At 41.7% G+C, this 21,621-nt stretch overlaps 1 protein-coding gene across 3 annotated transcripts in view; it reads left to right on the forward strand.

The window, feature by feature from the left end:
- Window positions 1-21,621, forward strand: part of CDHR1 (cadherin related family member 1) — a 48,199-nt gene that overhangs the window by 12,125 nt on the left and 14,453 nt on the right. For all 3 annotated transcript variants that reach the window (XR_011337990.1, XM_069864069.1, XM_069864070.1), the window contains exons 5-13: window positions 1,038-1,127; window positions 1,574-1,660; window positions 3,303-3,419; window positions 4,923-5,066; window positions 7,912-7,990; window positions 10,876-10,976; window positions 12,714-12,917; window positions 15,832-15,984; window positions 20,323-20,487. Coding sequence is in view for 2 of the 3 variants with exons in the window: in XM_069864069.1 (XP_069720170.1) it covers window positions 1,038-1,127; window positions 1,574-1,660; window positions 3,303-3,419; window positions 4,923-5,066; window positions 7,912-7,990; window positions 10,876-10,976; window positions 12,714-12,917; window positions 15,832-15,984; window positions 20,323-20,487 (1,140 nt within the window). In the remaining variant the exon portion in view is untranslated. The remainder of the gene's footprint in view (window positions 1-1,037; window positions 1,128-1,573; window positions 1,661-3,302; window positions 3,420-4,922; window positions 5,067-7,911; window positions 7,991-10,875; window positions 10,977-12,713; window positions 12,918-15,831; window positions 15,985-20,322; window positions 20,488-21,621) is intronic.

Here is a 21,621-nt window from a genome sequence, read left to right on the forward strand (position 1 = left end):
CAGTAGAATTCATGCCTAAGAAACATCTGGAGGGTTTTTGGAGAAATGCATGACTTTATAGGAGCTAGTACTGGATGCCCAAGACTGTCCCTCCCCCCCGCCCCCGCAACATTTCTCTAGCACGACATTAAGAAGATTTGCTTAGACTAAGGTTGTGGGGAGTTTCTTGTCTGCTGTTGAATAAAGCTTTAATCATTTATAATCATTAAGGACTTCTCTGAGGCATTGCACAAGCATCCAGTCCTAGTTCTACAAATTTCCTTGGCATTTTGAGTTTACACACAGACAGGATATTTGTCTGCCAATAAGAGGATCTGGGCTTCATTACTAGAGGTGCCATAAAAGTGGGATCCTCTTACTATCCACTAGGTATCCCCTCTAGAGCTCTTCCTTATCTCAAACAAATTAATTGAGATTACAACAACAAATGTTTGCAGGTGCCAGAACTCTACAGGCACAACTGCTCTGGCAGCCTCTGTAAATAAGAAATAATGGGATCACATCCACATGTTCACTTGCAAACAACTGGCAAGTTGGTTGGTGTGCTTCTGTATTTTTAGAAAGAGAACAGATTTTGTTCAATATGGATTGTTATGTATTAGCGTCATTTGTATATCCAAGTTATGCATGCAACCTAGTATCATGATAACAAATGAGGCATTAATGAATGCTCTTTGCTGTCAGGAACAAACTTTTACAGTCTTTTATGTATTCTCATAAAACACATCATGGTATTTTGAATGCCATAAAGAAGAAGAGAGACTTTTGAAACTTAGCTCCAACCTGCGATTTATACAGTACTATGACACTCCTTATTTAGTCTGGAGATATCTAGGTGTTCTTCACAATGCAAATTCTTCTGGATCATGGGATTTTCTGTAGTTTCTTTCATGTGCTCATTTTTACTAGTGCAAAGATATTCTACTACAACATAAAGTTTCATTGCCTATGACTATGCCTTAGTAGGCACATGAACAGGTATAATACACGTTGAAAACCAGCTTAAGTCATAACACGTTCTTTGTATTCTACTCCAGGTTTCTGAAAAAGTCAGGATTCTTGTAATGGACGCTAATGATGAGAGCCCAGAGTTCATCAATACACCTTACATAGTCCAAGTCCCAGAGGTTGGTGAAGTTCCTTTGCGCAGTTTACATTAGGATGTAAAGAGGACCTAGTATGTTTTCAGTAAAATAAGCTGTGCAGGACTAACTTGCATTCCTTTATTCTGGGTTTTCGGTAGATATTTCATATTCACTGCAAACCTAGGGAGTAAGTGTGTAGGTACCTAAGGTGTGCGGTTCTGTGGGTAAGCTCCGAGATGCGAGTCATTGGGTGTTCTTAGGATGTACTTCAGCAGGAATAGGATACAGTCTCTTAGCTGAGATTTCCTGTCAGTTTTATTCCAAAAATTTTTTTCTTTTCTTGCTCTTCTCCAGTTTCCTACATTTTTAATCTCTTCTCTCTTTTCTTTCTGGTCTCACTCTTCTTTCTGCCACCTTGCATGCTCATTTTTCATTTCTTCTAACTCATTTTCTACTTCTGTGTGACTCTGGTAACTCTCTGGTCACAGAATGCTCCCTCTGGCAGCAGTATCTTTAAGATCGAGGCAGTGGACAAAGATACAGGTTCTGGAGGAAGTATCACCTACTTCTTGCAGGTAAGGTATTACTTGTACTATCAAAAATCACCTTCCATTTTCTGAGATCTCAGAAATCAGATTCAAAATGGTTTTGAGGGTTAAGCTGGCTACTAGGGTCTATAGGATCAAGTTTATGTTGTGCACAAACAAACAAGCATTAGCATAACAGATGCTGTTTGATTGTGAGCAGCAAAGTGCAGTCCAGGAGGTAGAAGTAAGAGCTGGAGTTGCCATTGCCAGTTCTATGCTTGTCGGCAGGACTCCTCGCGGCAGGGTTCTTAATGGCCCTTTCTTTGGTGTGACGGAGAGAGCAAATCTAACTTGTAATCTTGTATGCATATAGGATTTCTAAAGCATGAAATAGCTTTCTTAAGAAAGCAAAACGCACTGCAAACCCAAATATGCACCTTGTGTAGCAGGCTGGTGCATAACCGAGACCTGGAACACAGTGTGAAACATGGGGTACTAAGTCTCCTCACTGACATAGCCGTGCCAGCCTGAAACCAGCCTTTCAGGTATTGCCCACAGGTGAAGAACAGAAAGGACTCTGTATTTAAAGCTAAACTTCTGCATTACAGATTTCTTGCATGCCAAAAGGGCAACTTTTTGCGTTATATCCTTCAAATTCCTTCTTTTTACATGTAGCTTCATCCAGATTAGCTGCAGTTCAAAAAATCAAAACCAAGACCCACAACTAGCTTGTTCCAATATTTATTTTGGATACAAATATGGAAACAAGTCAGAAAATACTTACATAGCACTAAAGCTTATCTTGTCAAGAGCTTGGGCATACTGTGGAAGAACACTTTGAGTACCTTGTTGAAATCTAGCTTTGATTTCACCAATTCTTATCCATTTAAACTATATGTAGGATTCAGTTTTGCACAGGGCTTTTTCCAGTGAGTTAATAGACAAAGCCAAGGAACCCCAGTTTCAAACTCCCGTGAGTAATTGATCTATTTGTGTGGCAAAAAGGTTACTAAATACATATATGCAATCTCTGGGAATTCTCAGGTTGCACAGAAAAAAGTCCCTCTACAAAAGACTGATGTGGGCAGGTGGTGACAAGGCCAAGATTATCTGAAAATTTTATATGGATACCCAAATGGAGGCATGTTTATATGTATCTCCAGTCCATAAGAATGGGGGGAAACATTTTTCCAGGCCTTTTCGAACTTGGATGTCTTTTAGGTTTTATTTGTATATCACAAAAATCACCAAAACATGACTCTATTGGTCATAATCTATGCATGCAAGCTTCCTGATTTATTTTTTTTTTGAGCCAGTAGAACTGTGAAATGCTAAGGGATAACACCTTTTTTCTTCTTCCCTTTTCCCTCATCCTTTTTTCTGTTAAGTCTTCCTGACTCCTTCCATGAGATGAACCGTGTTAACCAAAGTTTTCACAATGAAACACTAAAAGATTAAAAAATTCTACATTGGAGGTAACTGATTTATTCTGAATAATGAGAGACTCTTGGTTGGTTCATGAATTGTTCATAAACACGCAGAGGTGAAATTCATCAAATACATTATTCACCTAAACCATATCATTATTCTAGTCTTTTCCCTTAGCGGATGAAATAAGAGATGAATCCCTATGGCAATCTTATTTCCATACCTGTAATCTCTCGCTGTTTCTTCTTTTCTTTTCTTCCAGAACATTCATGCTAATAAGTTTACAATAGACCGTCACAGTGGTGTCCTGCGCATCAAAACAGGGGTCACCCTGGATTATGAGAAATCAAGAACACATTTTGTCGTTGTCGTAGCTAAGGTATGAAACTATTATCTGAAACTAGAGGAGGTAGGGTGTTTAATTTGAGTAGGACTGATTAGTTTAAATACAAGCATGACTTAAAGGGTTGGTGAAACCTGAAGTATAACATTGAGGCAGCAGAGTGACTCCCTCTGTTACCCTTTGAAGTGCGGAGGGAAAATGGAAAAGTGAGAGAGGAAAGGAGGCTGATGTCTGCTGATAAATAATGTCCGGAGTCGTTTAGGAGTGGGTTTCCTGCATTTAACTCAGGCCTCAGCACCAGCACAGAAAGTTCAATTGCAGAAAATTGTTTGTGTGGTTAGGGAGTTGCCTAGAAGTGAAGGGTTGATATATGCAGGTCCACAGCTGGACCCAGTGCAGCTCAGGTGATGGACTTCTTCTCTGGAAATATCTCTTTATGCTTTCTGCTGCCTTGTGGCAGGAGCTTATTCAAATCCTGCAAATATTGCTGCAGAACCCTTCTTGCCACTGTCATTCTCAGCAGTGCTGTGCCTGTGGCGTGGCTGAGGATTCATAACAGTCATTAAAAGTTTATGGATTCAGAAGTAAAGCCTTTTAGGATCCCACAGGAACCTGCCACAAAGACAGACTCTCATGGGCGGAAAGAGGACAATTTTGCTGCTACTTATGGGGACTTAGAGTTTCTCTTGTTTTATGAAAAATGTATGGATCTTTTTATGCATTTATTTAACCAAGGTTCATTTGAGGAGAAGTAACAAAACTTGGTTTAAATGCTGCCTTTGGGGCAGCAAGAAGGAAAAAACTAAGCATATCATTTTCAAGAAATTGAATTTTTAGAATTGGTACAGCAGACATGCTGAACAATTCACACTCTTCTGCACTAGCATTGACTACTGACCTTCCATTGTTTCTAGATGGAGGGTGTTAAAAGCTTCTAAAATTGCGAGTCATCTTTCTAATTGGCTCTGCTGTATCTGTAGCACAGAATGGACTGTAGTCAAGTCCCCAGAGTCTCTTTATATATGCTGTGGCTATCTTAAAAGTTCTTGGCTGCACAGCTCCTCCTTGTTTTCACTCTGTCATGTAATAGTCCCTGAGAGATTTTGATCATGTGCACAATTTAGTTTCCCCCTAGCTACTGCAAATTGTCTTGTGATTATGACAAGACTATATGCAGGACGAAAGCTGTAGACCTTAGTTGCTAACTTTTTTGCATCAGTTTCTGGCATTCTTTTTTCACCCAAAATGCTTGAATTCCCAAGTGCCTGCGTTGTTGATAAAAGATCCTGTACGACTGCATATATTGGTGCAAACACTTTTAATATAAGAAATTATTTCTGAGACACTGCAAGCTGTCTTCCTAATCGGAGAGGGAGCAGAACAAATGGAAAAGAGAAGTGAATAGGGCAGCAGAGATGAATCTGTGTGTTGAGATGGAGAAGGGATTCCTGGAACTGTCCTCGTGAGATGTAGGTGATGCATTAAACTGATTTGCAGACATGTTTCAGTAGAGGGATCTGACGATGACTTCTCTTTTAGGATGGTGGTGGGAAGCTCAGGGGAGACAACAAAGTGTTTTCAGCCACAACAACGGTTACTGTCAATGTGGAGGATGTTCAGGACACTCCTCCCATGTTCATCGGGACTCCCTACTATGGATATGTCTATGAGGACACACTTGCAGTAAGTGCTGGTTTTCACCTGTAAAACAACTGCATCTCAGTTAAGATGACCCTGTGATTTCTAGCACAGGCATTATTGGAAACTGGGACCTAAACTCAGATTTGACTTCTGGGTGAAATGAATGGCCAAATCTCAGGCTTGTTATCCATTGCAAATTTGTGGTGCAAGTCTTCCTGATGTTGTTTTTAAAATCTAAAAGGACTCTGGCCATTCATGTTGGTCGAAGCTCATACAGTGACTAAGAGCACTTGTGCAGCTTAGACCTTCAAGCACTTGGTTGAAGGCTTAAGCAGGTTGCCAGTTACCTCATCTGAACACATCACGCTAGAAACCTTTGTTTGTTTCTGTGCTGTGTGATATCACAGTACTGTTATTTTCTAGCTGATCAGTCTGGTACCAACAGCTGGTTGTGCAAGGTATGGAGAAAATTTGTGCCCAAATAGTCTAGATTCTTTGTATTGTCCCACTGGCATCCCCTGGGGAGAAATAATCCTGACATCCCCAAAATGCAGAATACTTTCTGGAGAAAGGCAGAATGGGCTAAGAAGTCCTCGCAGTCCTAAAACCCACCAGATTATTAAGCAAGCAGGGCCATACTTAGGAGAACCACTTACAAATGGGGACACTGCATTTGTTGGCATGTGTCTGCTGCTGAAGATACCACTTCATCTCTAACACGGACACAGAATCCAAGAAGTACACTGAGCTCCTGGCTGTGCCATCACCTCAGGAATGCCTAATAGAGATTTGTTTAAAAGGGAGTATACAGTTTAGCAGATTAGTTTACTATATCCACCATAATGCTTTCAGGTACATATTATTCTTGAAGCTGCAAACTAGTGAGTTTTCTCCGTATCTAAGCAGTGGCATTATACTATGTATGGATCAACTTTCACACCGATGAATAAGTATTAATTAAAACTTTCTTCATGCATAGGACAAGAGATAACATCTGCTCATGAAATTACCCAACGTTAGACTATTGATCTCTTTGGCAATGTGATTGCATGCTTTTCAGCTGATCTTCCCTTAAGTTTCAGCAAAGATGGTGTCTTTACTTTCTGTCCAGAACTCTGGTGTACACTGCAGCCCTTGCATGACTGTGTATTGCAGTTCAGTGCACAGGCTCTTACATTTTGGCTTGTGTACTTTGCAGATGTTTGGAATGGATGATGTTATGCATACCGATTTATTCTGCAGAGTTACATATAGATCTTGAAGTAACTATTAGGTGCACACAGGAGTTAGTGTTTACCATGGAAATGGGAGTCAATAGAAGTTAATTACATCCAGCCTGAGCTCATAACTTACACCCTTATGGTATTATAATGATGGAAGCACAAACTGGTCCTTCCCAGTGTGAGTTTTACTCTTGGAATGAACTCCACAGAGGCAGAGGCACTAGCTGATTTTAGTGTTGTTTGCATATTTGGTGTTAATTTTGTAAACTTTCTTCTTTTCTCCTTGGTGAGTTGTCAGGATTTGCAAGTTCTGCCACCTTCTAAGGGACTGCATTGCATTTTGCCCAGTAGGCAGATTTTATTGCAGCTTCCAGCATGAATGATAATAAATACGGTTCTATATTTCCAGTTGCTCTAACAGAACTTTGCTCTTGTCTGAAAAATTCACTCAAGTGTTGTCAGGAAAATGTTCCTTCTTGCCATTTGCGATTAACTGACAGTTACTTCAACATTCCTTGTTTTTGCAGCCCCCAAACAGTAACAGAGGCCTAAATTGCATAGCTCATTGCCACTTGGGTGAGCATTTTAACATTGACAGTCATCATCCTTCTGAGTTGATAGGAGCAGTCACACAAGTAAATCGTCTCCAGTACTCAAGTTCTGTACGTATGGCCCACAGCCCTGTTATTTGCACAGAAAGAAAGACAGTGAAGGTTTAAGGACAGTTAAATCACCATCATTTTCATCACAATTTTATGCCCTAAATGTTCTGTGGGCCCAGTTTCTTTGTGTTCCCCTGTTTGCTTTCGCTGTCTCTCCAAACTTAATCATTCAGGACCAAAATGACCTGGTAACTCCTCAGCAGCTGCCTGTGTCTCAGCACATCCCGTGGTCATGGGGCACCCAGTGATGCTGGGAAGCTGTGCAGCAGCTCCCAGAGAGCGTCTTGATAGTGACCCTAGTTAAACCTCAGGTCTCAGATTGTTTGCTCCAAATCCTTTGTCCAAGTCTGTGGCTCAAGGAAGGTGTTTCTGGCCACAGCATCCAACTGCTCCTGCAGCCAGCCAGCCCCTGGGGCTGCGGCACCCATGGCCGCATGGGCTCTGCAGCCGTTTCACACCCATTTCACACCCATGCCGTCAGCACTGTCACAGCAGCAGCTACAGGGCAGCCCACAGGGAACAGTGCAGTGCTCCCACTGCTTCTCTGCTGCCCTTCCAAAGCTGAGTTAGAAAAAAGGACAAGAGGGCAGGGCACTGGGCAGGCTGTCACTGGTCTCTTGGCAGGCACATAGCAAGCACCGAGGCCTCAGCTCCACCGGGAGTGGGCAGCAGCAGGGGTGTCCCCACTGTGTGTGGAGGTAGAGTCTGTGGGCTGCAAAGCACCAGGGGACAGCTAAATCTATTGCTGTAGGAACAACATGGAGTTGGTCCAAGGAGCAGCATTCAGTTCCTGCTCTGCAAAACCAAGCACTGAGGTTTTTTTCTGGCTGGGAGTCAAAGACCCTTGCTGTGTTCCCCATACAGCACAAGCAGAAGTACCCACTCTTTCCCCAACACCTCACTGCAGAAAGGCTTAAAGAAGTTCAGTTTATTAATACGCAGTTTCAATTTCACTGCCTTTTGATCTCAGCACATAGACTGCAATTTCCCATTTCTTCCCAGGGCTCTGAGGTCCTCACTGTTGTTGCTCTTGATGGAGACAGAGGAAAGCCTAACAGTATTCATTACTGCATCGTGAACGGTGAGTAAACTTGTCTTGTACAAATTCTGAAGGGCAGTTGAAACTAGTTCTGACATTAAATTAGAATGGGATATGCTAGACTTTAATAAAGCTGAGACAAACTCTCATGAAATGATGTCAGGTACCTCAAACAACTTGAGGGCCCTGTCTACCAGAGAACAGCCAAGATACGATTCACTGAGTTTTAGTATCTGCCTCACAGAACTATGCTTTGAGTTGTTAATGTGACTGATTTGTTAGGCATGAGTAGCCTGCTTGTCATTTCATAAAGCGTAAAGGGAGATGCATTCGCTGCTACTGAGCATCTCTGTCTTTTTAGAGAACGCACTGGGAGACCCAGACATGGTAGTTGAGAAATATTTTTATTAAAGTTGTGATTGAAATGACTAAACAGTTAAAGCTCTCGTTTCTTGCAAGAAATCCTATTTACCAGTGCAGAGAGACCGGCAGAGAGACTGGCACTGCACTGGAAGAGAGTAGATGTTATCAGAAGATGAATGTTTTTCATCAGCTATTCTGAGGGTGTCTGTCACACATCTTTTAATAGCATAAATGTGAGACTGAACTGAGTTGATGATTCATTAGCTGGTGAAGTCAACAACTTTGCTCAACTAAACTCCAAGCTACAACTCTAGTTCTGTTTGATTCTCTCTTACTCCAAAACAAGACTTCCATGACAACTGGTCATTCCCACTCCCACAGGTGTGACAGATCCCAAAATTTAGTAAGAGGTATCTGAGGGGTAGTTGGAGAGCTATGTAGTGAGTTTGTCATTGTGATATATGATCTAAATAGCAAAGTCCAGCGAGGATGGAGAGGGTTTCAAATGAGGTTTTGCCTTGATGTGGGATAGGAACTATGCTGAGATTCCTTCTTCTCAATGAAAGGGAATAGATACAAGAAGGTAAAAGGAAAGTAGAAATGTTGAGGAAAAAATGTTGCAGAAGAGCATAGATGGAAAATGAGGGAAGATAAAAAGAAAGGTGGAGAATGAGGAGAATTAAAAACAAGTGGGATGAAAATATGCTAGACGAGGGAGAAATTGAGGAAGAAAAATAAATGCTGGCAAAACAAACAGGGAAAATGTCAAAGGGAAATGCAATTAATGGGCAAAGATGCAAGATCTGCAAAGAAAACAGAGAAGGACCAAAAAGGTGCTCTGGGATTAAAAAGATAATGACTAGGAAAGAGTGGAAAATGAAGACAGAAAAGGATGACAGATAAAGAATACAAACTATGGCTTAATGGAGAGCAAGCTTTCTTCGTGCACATTAGCAAAGATTTTTGTTAGCATGAAATGGAAAAGATGGGAAGGAATATTTCTTTGGTGCAAAAAAAGTCAAAGAGATGGAGAGCAAAAGATTACAACAGGTTTCTGCCCCTGCACCACAGACAGTGGCATTACTCTAGGCAAGCCATTATTCCAATATCTGCAGACTGGGTTGTCAAAGGGCAAGAAAACACTAGCAGCAAATAGTGAACTATTTATTCTTTATAAGCATTTTTTACCCAGGGAGTGTGGGATAATTTTAGAAAGCACTGCAATCTTCTAAACATGCTGTACAAAGGAACACACATAAATACTCTGAGTTACCAATTTCCCTGTGATAACTAGACAATAACATGAAGTATGGTGGCTTGAAATCACTATTGACTTAAGCTTTTTCTCAGTCAGAATCTACTTTCCAGGCCAGTGGATCTTAATAACTGACCATTGTGAGTCAATATCTGTTCAATGTTGTGTTTAGCGTACTTTAATGAAGTTGCAGTTATTGCAGGTTTTAGCAAAACGAGATACTATCAGATGGTTTAAAAAGCAGCATTGGAATTGAGTTAGAGAAAAATAAAAATGACTGGGCTTTCAGGTCATCATCCTTTACTTCTGAAGGCCTGGTCTCCTTCTCTGTAAGGGTTTTTTCTCTCTTCCTTTCAATGGTAGACTCTGCCACAAAGTGTAGGTTATAGCCAAGACCACGCATGAGGCAGTATGCAGGGATGTTTATAGTCCCTCAGTAGAACAAGGCAGGACCCCATGAGCTGCTAGCTAGTACCCTCCCTGGGTAGCAACCTGCTTTTGGCCATGATGGTGATGCACACACTGTGGATGCCTCTCTGCAAGCTGGCATTTATCTTCAGCACAAATCCAACAAGTCTCACGTGGCTGCAGCCCTGTAACTGATCTTCTGTTCAAATTAATGAAGTTAGGTTGGTGGCAGCAAAGTCAGCCTGCATCCCTGTCCTGCCTGTGTCAGACTGCCTCAAACAAAAAAACCCAGATCCTCCAACATTGTTTTTTGTTCAGGATGGCCTTGCAAGAGTCTGAGAGCCTTTTAGCAACTGAATGTCTGTGGCCAAAAGATGCATTTTCAGAAATGCTGTCTGCAGAAAAAGTGACTGTTTCTTTCAGACAGATTGTCAGACTTCCCCACTTGGCTGATATTAGTGAGAGAAATGTTCTTGTTTCTTGGAGACTTAATTATGCATTTGCTAATTAAAATGAGGAATGTCTATTTTTGTCTAAACCAATGTGTAAAGAAGACAGCTTAAATAGAAATGAATACCAAATTTGCACACGTGGTTTCTGAGGCTTGAAGGGACCCTGAGTGGGGTGGGAAGGGGAAAGTGAGTGCAGATGCCCATGGGGACAGAGTTCCACTGAGCTGTTCTTAGGAGAGAAAACCCTTTTTGGCTCTCATCTGTGTTTTCATTGCATAGTGACCAGACATAGTAATGCTTCAGTTCTGAATAGCAGTTTCGTGTCTACTCATAGATATGGATAGACTTATGGGCAAAGATATGCTTAATGAAGTATATGGTTGATTGCTCATGCTTGTTCAGAAAAAGGAGTTGTGACATGTAACTCGAGGATCTCTGTTTTATTGCAGGCAGTGAAGGTTCATTTGAAATCAGCAACACAACTGGAGCCATTTCTGTTATAAAGAGCCCAAATCAGCTCAAGAAAGAAGTGTACGAACTAAAAGTTCAGGTATGCTCTGTGGCCACTGGAAGATTGTTGGGTTTAGATGTCGTGAGTAGGCATGATTGTCTGAAATAGCTCAATTTATAGCTGATTTTACCTGGTTTAAAACTACATTCTATATTCGAGCAGAGGGCCAGATAGTAGGCAACAGAACAAACTGCTTTGTTCCTTAGGATATTTTGCATCTCAAATTATTTCTTTCAAATGAAGTCATCTTGTCCTAATTTCATCTCTGAGTCTAGAGTACCAACATCCTTTATAGTATTAGATAACTATTCTCTGTGTTTTCAGACTGTATTGCTAAAATGGGAATTAATGTTTTATAACCTCTATGTGATGAGGTAGGTAACTGTCAAACCTATGATTTGTAATAACACTGGCGTAGGTTGTGTGATGTCAATACCAGAATCTACTCCTGAAGCACTGATCAGCCACTACAAATACAGGCTGACACCTTGATGAGCTAACATGCTGACAAGCTAGCATCAATGTGGTGGGCTGCATTATTTTAAGCAATTTCTAAAGACCAGGAGTTTAAAAATGTAGAGTTAAATGAATTATATCAGTTTTCTTCAGCAAATGCATATTACAACCTTGAGAGTTTGTCATGGTAAGGACAATATTGTCTAAAGGCAGCTGTGAGGCTTTGTGCGCTGCCAGAACTAGTGTAGCATCCTCAAGGACACTTGCTTGCTAGTGGGCTCAAACAGTTTGCTGAACCTAGGAGACTGCAGAGTTCCCTTTGTTCAAGTTGAACTCAGGCAACATATCTTCCCCTAATCTCTCTTATTTACTGCAGTGTGTTCCCAGACACAGGATTAGTTAAGCTCTTTCAAGCTTTTCTGATCACCTAGTTATATCTGTGGTGACCAGGCTACAAATCTCCCTGAGGAACGAAAAGTGGGTTGTACTACCCAGTGTAGGTAGTGACAGGCACCTAAGTTACTAGACTAGCATCTTCAGAGAAATTTAACAGTCTAGTGTGTTTGGGTTTGAGCCCTTTGCACAAAAACTGTGTTAGAGAAAGCTATTTTGTTACAAAAACATCAGTTGGAATTTCTGACCTGACTGAAGAGAAGTCTTAGGTTCAATCCAGTGACTCAGGATGCATGTTGGAATTGTTGAAACCCAGACAGATTTTATCTTTCAGTTCAGAAAAATGCCATATAGGTTTGCTGACCAAACTACATCCAATTTCAATTACACTTATCTAGGTAGCAAAGCAGAATTGTAAATCAGAGACTAAATCACAAAGAAGAGTTTGTCATTTTTCTTTTTCAAAGATCTGCCTAAATACTGCAAGTAAAGTTTTTCTTGCAGATTTTTCAAGGCTGCAGTCCTTGCAGCAATGTGAAAATCAGCTACCTGTGGTACTGTGGCAAATGTAAAGATTGTCTTCTTTCTCTATTCAGTCAACACTTTAGGCAAGCAATTACCTTGCTTCTATTATATTACCTGCCTTTAGAGAACTGTTTCACCTAGGGTGAGGCACTAAGCTAGCAAAATGAGGAGGAGAATTTTTTTCATTGGATGTTTTCTGGGACTGGCTTATTACCATAATCTTCTAATCATCATAAATTTCAGTGTGAAATGGACTGAGATTTCTGGAGAAATGAAAGGCTGTTAATCTCCGCACAAGTTGGTGTGTTAGGGTGAATTGTATATGCAGGCCAACACCTGAATGTGGAACCGAAGAAAGAGGGTATTCCCTCACCATTATTCTCTCTCTCCTGCCTGCTGCAGGCATCAGAAGTCAGTCAGGAAGGTGACATCTCAGTTTATGCTTTTGCCATGGTGACTATACGGGTAGTTGACCTCAACAACCACCCACCAACATTCTATGGAGAAAATGGTCCCCAGAACAGATTTGAACTGACCATGTATGAGCATCCACCAGAGGGTGAAATCTTGAGGGGATTGAAGATTACAGTCAATGATTCAGATCAGGTAAGTGGAAACTACGTGGACTTTCAGTTTTTCTGCCTTGTTTTCCCAAAGAATAGAAAGAGCTGTCAGATGGAGAAATTTCATTTTAGAACTCAGCTATTTCACATGCATTCCTCAAAAGCCTAGGACAGACAAATTCATTGTAGGTTCCATTACCACAGAGAGTTTGGACCCAGAAGAATACTAAGTCTGCTGTATACTGCCAGGTCGATGAGAAGGATGGTCCTAGAGCTGCTGTCCAGTTCTTGTGGCAACTAAAGTTGACTGGTCCTTATGAAGTCTCCCAAACTGCAGGTTTCTTTCAGTTGTTGCCAGTGAAGTGTCCAAGAATGCACTCCCTTTGGATATTTACTTAAAGCTTCCAATCCCTTCAAGCAAAATTGTTCTCTCTATCTTCTCAGTCCCTGCTGGAAACAATATAGTCTGTACATTGGTTTTATTACAGTGTATTATCCTTCTGGCCCTTATGTTAGAGCCAGAGTTTGCAATGCACGCTTTCCTAAATCTTTCCCACCGGAGTGATATTTTTAGGTAATCTTAAAAATTACGCCGGAGCCAAACTAACTCTAACCAGATAAAGGAAAAGGACAGAAGACTCCATCTCAGCCTGGTATCTAACAGACCTGTGATGCCCGTAGATACTATGGTGATGGTTGCTATAGGGATCCCTAAGCTAAATACTGTATGAATGGCATCCATCTGAGTTAGCCTGAGGTTGGATAGTGACAAGAGGAAAGCTTAATGCATCTGAGAGCTGTGTTACTATTGGAAAGAGTGCACTTATATAACTGTGCTCTGTATTGTGCTGTTTTGACTGTATTGTACTCTATCAAACCCACTAGCTTCTTCCCCCTCCCTCCTGCTGCTCTGCAGCAAGCAGATAAATGACTGCTTTCAAAGCAGTGCTACATCTATCCTGCTATTGTCACAGGGGGGGTTGCTGCAGAAGGAAAGAAACAAAACTCATCTCTTCTACTTAGAGGCAAAATATATACATGTCATATGAAGTCTGACAAAATATTCAAGCTGCAAGTTAAGTCTATAAAATAAGCAGAAAATATTGCTAAATACACTGTATAGATTTCTCAAGAAGCTTCCTAGTGCAGTGTAAGACATCACTCTAAGGAGCATTAGGTTGCTTTTATTTTAAGGCAGAGATTGCATTGTTTTCTGTTCTGTACAAGAGGACTATATAGATGAGAAAAATATATGTCTGTTTCTGTCACAGCCATTAGTGAATCTTTCTCAGGGGTTGAGGGGAGTGGTGATGCTGCAGGTGAGGAGGAGGAAGCTGTGGGCAAGATCTGGTTTAGGCCTACAGTTTGATGGAAATGCCATCTTTGCTACAAGAACATTATGCAGAATTTTCTCCCTCAGCCTTCTTCATCCAACAGACACAGCTTAGGGCTCAGTGTGGTTATTCCTTCAGTCATTCTTGCATCCCATGACTACTTGGAGACACATAGCAGCACGGCTTGCTTGGAGCAGATCTGGGTTTAGTGGACATCACTGTCAGAAATCACTCAGCCACTGCAGGGAGACAGCTCTCTCCCCAGCCTGTGCCACCATCCATCTAGTCATGTACAGTCTCATGTGCAGAGGACTTCGTGTGGTCAGGTGGTCCACTTTCCCCATCAGCTCTATTTTCCATAGTGTAGCACCTCTGACTTTGTGTGTTTGGCTTTACTACCCAGCAAAAGAGAGCCCGCTGCTGTCTGTGTAATGATGTGGGGGTTTGTATGACCAGATAATGCAGACCACTGAGTTTGGATCCAAGCTTGTTCTCATTCCTTTGGGGGAACTGCTGATGAATACTTTTGACTTGAGCCAGAGTTGCAGCAAGAACTGTTCATAACAAGTCCTCCAGGGATGCAGCTGAACGTACAGTTATCACATTTAAAAGCGATTATTAGAAATTCTTCATCTCAAGATTTGTGCTTAGGGGGAGAACATGCGACCTGCCAGGCAGGGAATTTGGCAGGTTGTCACAGTGCAACTCTGACATTTTTTCAGAAATTGATGAACTCGGAGAGCTGGTTAAATGGGCACAGCTCATTTTCATGGTAAGGCAGAAATACGAGAATCCTTATTTAATCTTTTCTTTTCCATGCTCCAATTTGGTTTAAAATAATTCGTCTGTCCATCTGGCTCTGGCTTACTCTTCCCAACTTGCACACAAGTGGTGGTAACCTTCTAAATATTGCTACTTCCCATGGCCTCTCTGGCTAGAAGGTTTATCTATAATATGGGATTTGGCTTCTCACTTCACCTGGCACAGTCAAACACACGTCATATTTTGTCTTGCATAAGTGGAGCTCCTCTCTCTTCCCAAGTGCACCAACTTCTAAAAGGCTAGTAGCTGTAACTCTGGGCTGGCTTAATGCAGTCAGTTGAAACTATGGAGTACCATCTCTGTTTGGAAATTACACATCTTTTTGTCTCTACATCGTCATCCCAGGCTGCGTTTTGAGGGCTCCATTGTCCTGACTTGGGCACTTCAGTTGTCTTTCCTTGGCTGGCAGCAGGAGGAGGCAGGACTTGCCTGCTGATGTACGCATGGTGTCATCTCTGTCACCTCTGTCTAGCCTACAGTGTGTGGTGTGAAGCCCAAGGCTGCTTGCCACAAGAGTCCCTCTCTTAGCCAGTCCTGCTGCAGGGTTTTTCCATTATGACTGAAAGAATAATCAAGCTTATCAATCTGTTTTAAGAATATCTGTGTCCACCTTGTGACTAGGGATGGAGGGATTATATAACTAAGCTTCTTAGCAGTCTCTTGCCCAGGAGATGGAGAGCAGAGGGCTCTAAGCAGTAAGACTCATTCTACTTTTATGCAGTGTGAAGAAACAGAGCTAATCTAGCCTGCAAGAAATGCACCATTCACTGAAAACAATACCATATCTGCTTTTATTCACAGGGAGCCAATGCTAAATTCAACCTCCGTCTTGTTGGACCTGGTGGCATCTTCCGAGTGGTTCCCCAAACTGTGCTGAATGAGGCTCAGGTTACAATAATAGTGGAAAATTCTGCTGCTATTGACTATGAAAAATTCAAGGTTTTAACCTTCAAGGTAGATCTGCTTTCTCAGTCCTCTCTGGCTGCGCATATGATATGTGTATGATGATTTATGTATCTGATGGGATTTAGCTCCTTAATCCCCCTGGAGCTGCATGATGTGTTGTCAGTGACATCATATTCCATGTAAAGGAAACTCATTTCTGCCCCTGGTTTATCAACTTCCAAAGGTTTAATGGATGTGTCTGCATCACTAATTTAGTCCAGTCAGTGCAAAATGTTGGCTATTATCTCTCTCTGTGGAAACTGCACATGTTGGTGGCTCAGAGTCATTCTAGACCATACCCTAAGAATGTTATTTCTCCTCTTAGAATGATAAATTCACTGGATGTAATCCCTGTTTCTATGGAGCCAGAACTTTACCTGCTTAGTCCTAGGTAATTTGGTTCATGATCATGTTTTTGAATGCTGGCAGGCTGAACACCCCAGCTGACTGGAAGAGAATTTCCCAGAACTACTCGCTGCCTTTTTGAGGCTGTAGCTGTCTATATGGCCTTTTGCAGGCTGACCTGAGGCTCCAAGCCAGCCATACTAGAACTAGCTTTCATCCACCTTCCCCGATGGATACATTGGCTCATCAACAAAATAATTAAGTAGTCTGGTTCAAACAAAGAAAATTGCCAAAACTATCTAGCTGAATATTAACATATTAATATGAAAGTGGCACTTTTTTGTACAACTTCCCAGATTTTGTCCTTAGCAAGTCATTTCACTGCAGTATGCATCATGTCTCTTCTTCTTCATAGGTTCATAGCTTCATAGGTTATAGATGCTACAAAAATATAAGGCATCATTACTGTATTAAAATGGAAGATTCTGAAAGGGCTATAAAGTGCTACTGAAACTAATTACAATAAGAGCACATTTATTCAGGTTAAACTACCAAAAGACCAGTAAAGAAGTTACATATGTCCTCCTCATGAATACTAATAGAAATCAAAGTAGTTAATGTGATTGCCATGAACACTGAAAGAATTAATTACCAGGAAAAAAAGGATATATATATTTTTAACTTAAGCAGTTATTGACTTTTTTTTTATGAAATTATTTCTGCTGGAGAAAACCCATAAGGCTTTGCTAAAAATGCAGAGCCTTTGTCTAGATTCCAAATGAAGAACGTGCAGCTGGATGATACTGGACTAATATATAGCAGCAAATACCTTATAAAGACCTCATTGCCATCTCAATTTCCCTGAAAATTTCAAATCACTTCCTATCCAGTTTTAGTTGCCAAAGTGGTAATTCTGTTTAGAATTTTGGATGAAATATAGTCTTATTTCTATTTTGCATGGATCCATAGCAGCTTTGAGAAGCTATTTTTGGAGGGGGGCCTGGAGGGTGCTGTAAGCTATGATCCATCTCCTCTGGTTTGCTATTGAACAGTAAAATGCCAAAGAGGAATTAAATGTAATTCGACAGGGAGGTGCACTGAAAAACTGCCTGAAGTAAAGTCTACTAGAAAAAATCTATCTTCCATTGAGGGCTGGCTCTTAAATGTTGTTGGTAGTCAGGATCTCCTTCATTTTCAACTGTCCAAAAGCTAGCGTGGGTTTCCCAAGTTACGGCAGCTCGTAAACCCTCCAGCCAGGCCTCTCAGATATCAAGTCCCTCTGCCACAGGAGCCCGATGTTGCTGTCCCACCTTGTCATGGGCTGACACACCTGGAGGGCCAAACCTCCCACCTCCACCTCCTTCAACTTAGAATACATCCTGCCGTGACAGGAGCCTGGACCTGCCCCTCTCATTCTGCAGACACTCGCATCTCCCGAAGCCTACGTCTAGATGAGGCTGCAATTATCTTCAGTTGCTCAAATCAAACTCAATTTTAAAAATTCACCTGCCACTTTTAAGATTACATCTCAGCTTGCTTTTCTGGTACTTGCATTAATTGTTGATGCATAGCCCTAGTCCTGTGAAGCAAAACAAATGATACAGTTCTGCATAAGACATTGCAGGCAAGTAAGCTGACAAAAATCCCTCCCTGAAGGAAGATGTTGTCAGCATGATGACATAGCTGGACTGTGGCTGCTAAAGGAGAAGGAATAAAAATGAATGTAGAAAACAAAGTAACAATGCTAAGCCCTTTAAAATATTCTAAGACAGGCTGATTCCAACTGCATATGTTATAATTTAGTTATAGCTCCATGTGCATGATAAGCAGTAACATTTTATCTCTGTGCTTCTCTAGGAGCTGAGATTTCTCATGGGCAGGTTTTTGCTGATGTTTGTATGACCATCCCTTCCAAAATTACTTTTGCTGTGACACCAAAACAGAAAACTTAGCAAAGAGTAGTAATTACAAGCAATCCTTCAAGATTCATTTATTCAAGCATCTATTCACCGTTTATTTCCAGTCATTATGAAGATTCACACAGTAGAAATGGCTCCAGGAGATAACACTGAAATAGCATTTTCCCTCTCTACTTAAACTGCTCCCCAACCTCTAAGTCATACAAACTTCTCCAAATCTAACAGAGCAGGGACTCTAACACAATGCGTGCCCCACAGCCAGTCAGCGGTGCCACTGCTGCTGGGCGTCACACGCTGCCTGCCCCACAGGGAGCTGCAATAGGGCCAGAGAGAGACCGAGTGCCCAGCCAACAACATGGGAAGGATGAGCCCCCACAGTCCTTGTCTCAGCAAGTTATTGCACCAACAGAGCAGGAAATGCTGTGACAGCCCTGCTCCTGCTCCACCTTCCAAAGCTCAAAGCTCACTTGGACACTCACCTTCTTTGAGGGAGCTCCTGGGAATTATGCCTGCTGGAAATTAAAACCCATGCAGCTAGATTTTTCAGTTAAGTCTCTCGTATCTCAATTAAATGTCCTGCTCACTGGTCTATTAGTGGTGTGCACTCCTCACTAGATTTCTAGTGCCCTCCTGCTTTCTGTTAACTAGCTCTCAGCCCAAGAATGAAAAGCAAATGGTTGATCTTTGGTCATCATGTTAGTCTTTTGAGTTCAGCCCCTACAGAGCCCAAGACGGATGTCCCATCTGACCATCAGTCAAATGTGATGCAACCGCCTAGCAGGGACCAGACCTCTGGGCTAGAGGCTGTAAAGGGCTTGGTGTCTCTCAGTACCTGAGCTAAAACTGCTCTTTCTTGCTCAGTCGCAAACAACCTGAGCACTAGGCTTGCTGCTCTGCCAGCTCAGGCTTCCTACTGATATTCCCCTAATCTGCTGAGAAGCAAACAGAGATGCAGTAGAAGTATAGCTGCTATTTTGTGTTTGACTAACAATAAGAGAGAAAACATTCAGTGTTAAGTAGCTCAAGTCCTGTGGAAAAGTGCTTGTCCGAGGCTTTGGAGGTGGCTTAGCAAATACTTCCTCAGGTCTGTTCCCAAATAGGAATTTGAGAACTCCCTGCTGCCTACTGAGAACTGCCATGCACCAGATGCTGGGTTATCCTCTTCCTTCTCTCCAGTGGCTGCGCTTCCCTGTATCAATTAGCTGTGCATTAAGAGGCAATGCAAGAAACCAACTTACTAAACTGGTAGTGTCATTTCTCAGCTGAGGGGTGAGAGAGACATGTAGTAGTGTTAAGCTCTGCTGACAGCCAACCAGAATATCCATACCACCGGCTTCTCCCCATCGCTGGTCTTGCTGTATGTGGTTGGCTGCCCTTTCAGATGAGCAGTGTATGAGAATTGGTTGTACCAAAGCTCTCTGTTCCTCCTCAGAGATGGTGAGGCAACTCAAAAGTCCCAGTGGGTCTCTGAAAAAGTCCTAGTCAGCATGAGGCAGTGAGAGTAGAGGCCCAAGAAGGTTGGTGGCAGGAGTTCTCACAAACTTTGTGAAATGGAATTCTGCTGCACATGCCTGAGGCCTGATGTCCTGCATTTGGGGGTGTATACTGCTGCTTCCAGGCATCCAAGAGCACCAGTTCTCTCATCTCTTCACCCTGTTTGGTGCAATTTATCACCCTGAGTTCTTCCCTGATGAAGAATTTATGTTCCTCTGCAAAGGATTATGATTATTCAAAATTATTCAGTTTTGGGGTTTCCTTAGGTCCTAGGAGCTGCCCAGGGATGGATATTTGGTTCTGTTAAGACCTTTTTGACCTGTTTGATTAGTTATGGCCAAACACATCTGTTACGTGAAGTCTAGCATACATAGACAGGTGTGAAGTCCTCTTTCCACAGCTTGATTGCCCATTGCAGGCAGGCGCAAACAATTCTAGGCTGCACACTGACTTATCTTTTCATTTCATGTTTGAGATGTCTGATCCAACCAGACTAAAATGCACCCATGTGCCATAGGTAGTGGAAGGAAGCCCCTTAAAGAAGTAATAGTAGCTGCTTTGTGGTAATTTCCTGGTTTTCTCTTCTTAGCTTCTTGCAATAGAGGTGAACACACCGGAGAAATTCAGCTCTACAGCTGACGTAGTGATACACTTGCTGGATACCAATGACAATGTCCCGAAGTTCTCCTCTGACTACTATATTGCCAGGATCCCTGAGAACTCTCCAGGGGGCTCAAATGTAGTTGCTGTTACAGTAAGTTTCATTCATTTCTTAAGATATGCTCTTTTCAGGTGTCCGTGGAAACAGTTAAAGTACCTTAAAAATAGTGGACAGAGGCAAGTATCAAAACTTACTCGCCATTCAGCTTTTAGTCTGAACTCCAGAATCAATGAAAACAAAACCAAACCAGTTCTGATAAAGTTTTTGGCAAATATTGTCAGAACAACAAATTTGCTTTGCTTTTTAATTAAAAGGCCATCTTCTTTTAAGCCTACTCGCATGAACTGAGAGTACTAAGAAAGCCACAGTCAAATGAGCATCCAGCAGGAAGTTTTGACTACATGGCATAGGATTTATTGGATTTGTGAGTTAAAAAATACAAGATGGGTGCATAATGGCTGTAAGTCTCCTCCTCCTGGGAGGAATCTGGCTGGTAAATGCATAATTAGACAGTTAATGAAGGCAAGACTATAATATTAAAATGCTTAGAGCTGGGAAAGAAAGATCCCTATGTAAATGTCTTCTCACAGTGGGAGAACATGCCTGTAGATTTTCCTCTATCTCACATTTTCATACCAAGAAAGTCAGGATATTGCATGAGCCCTTTGTGCTGGAGAAGTATTTCCAGCCATTGATGTGAGCTGCTAGGACCAGCAACAGATTTCATGTCACAAAAAGAAAGCTCCTGGCCATGTGGGGCTCAGCAGGTGTTGCAAGTCATCTTGCAGTGGCCTTAGGGGTATGGATGATGAAGGAAAGTTGCCAGAGACTGCCAGCAAAGGCTGGCTGCAAGTAAGAAAGAAAATTAAATAATCAGAGTAATAAAGTGCTGAAGGTAAATTTTGGGAATGAAAGAATGAAAGACAAAGTGGAACGTAAACAATATTGAAACCATTATTAGGGGAAACTAATAGGACCGCTATTAAAAAAATAAGCCTTTAAACTATCACCAGATTTGAAGTAAGAAGAATAAAAAATGCCGGGAGGTGGACAGAAAAAAAATACATTTGAAAAACGTTTGCCAAAGCAACAAAACCAGCCATGTCCAAGCCAAGCTGAACAGGACTGTGTAGCTGAGAAGTTCGTGTCACATGCTGTCAACTCAGTATTTGACCTAGATTTGCAAATATACTTCACAGACTGAGATACTCCAAGTACTGAGCATGG

This window comes from Phaenicophaeus curvirostris, chromosome 9 (genome assembly GCF_032191515.1).
Source record: "Phaenicophaeus curvirostris isolate KB17595 chromosome 9, BPBGC_Pcur_1.0, whole genome shotgun sequence".
Classification (NCBI taxonomy): Eukaryota; Metazoa; Chordata; class Aves; order Cuculiformes; family Cuculidae; genus Phaenicophaeus; species Phaenicophaeus curvirostris.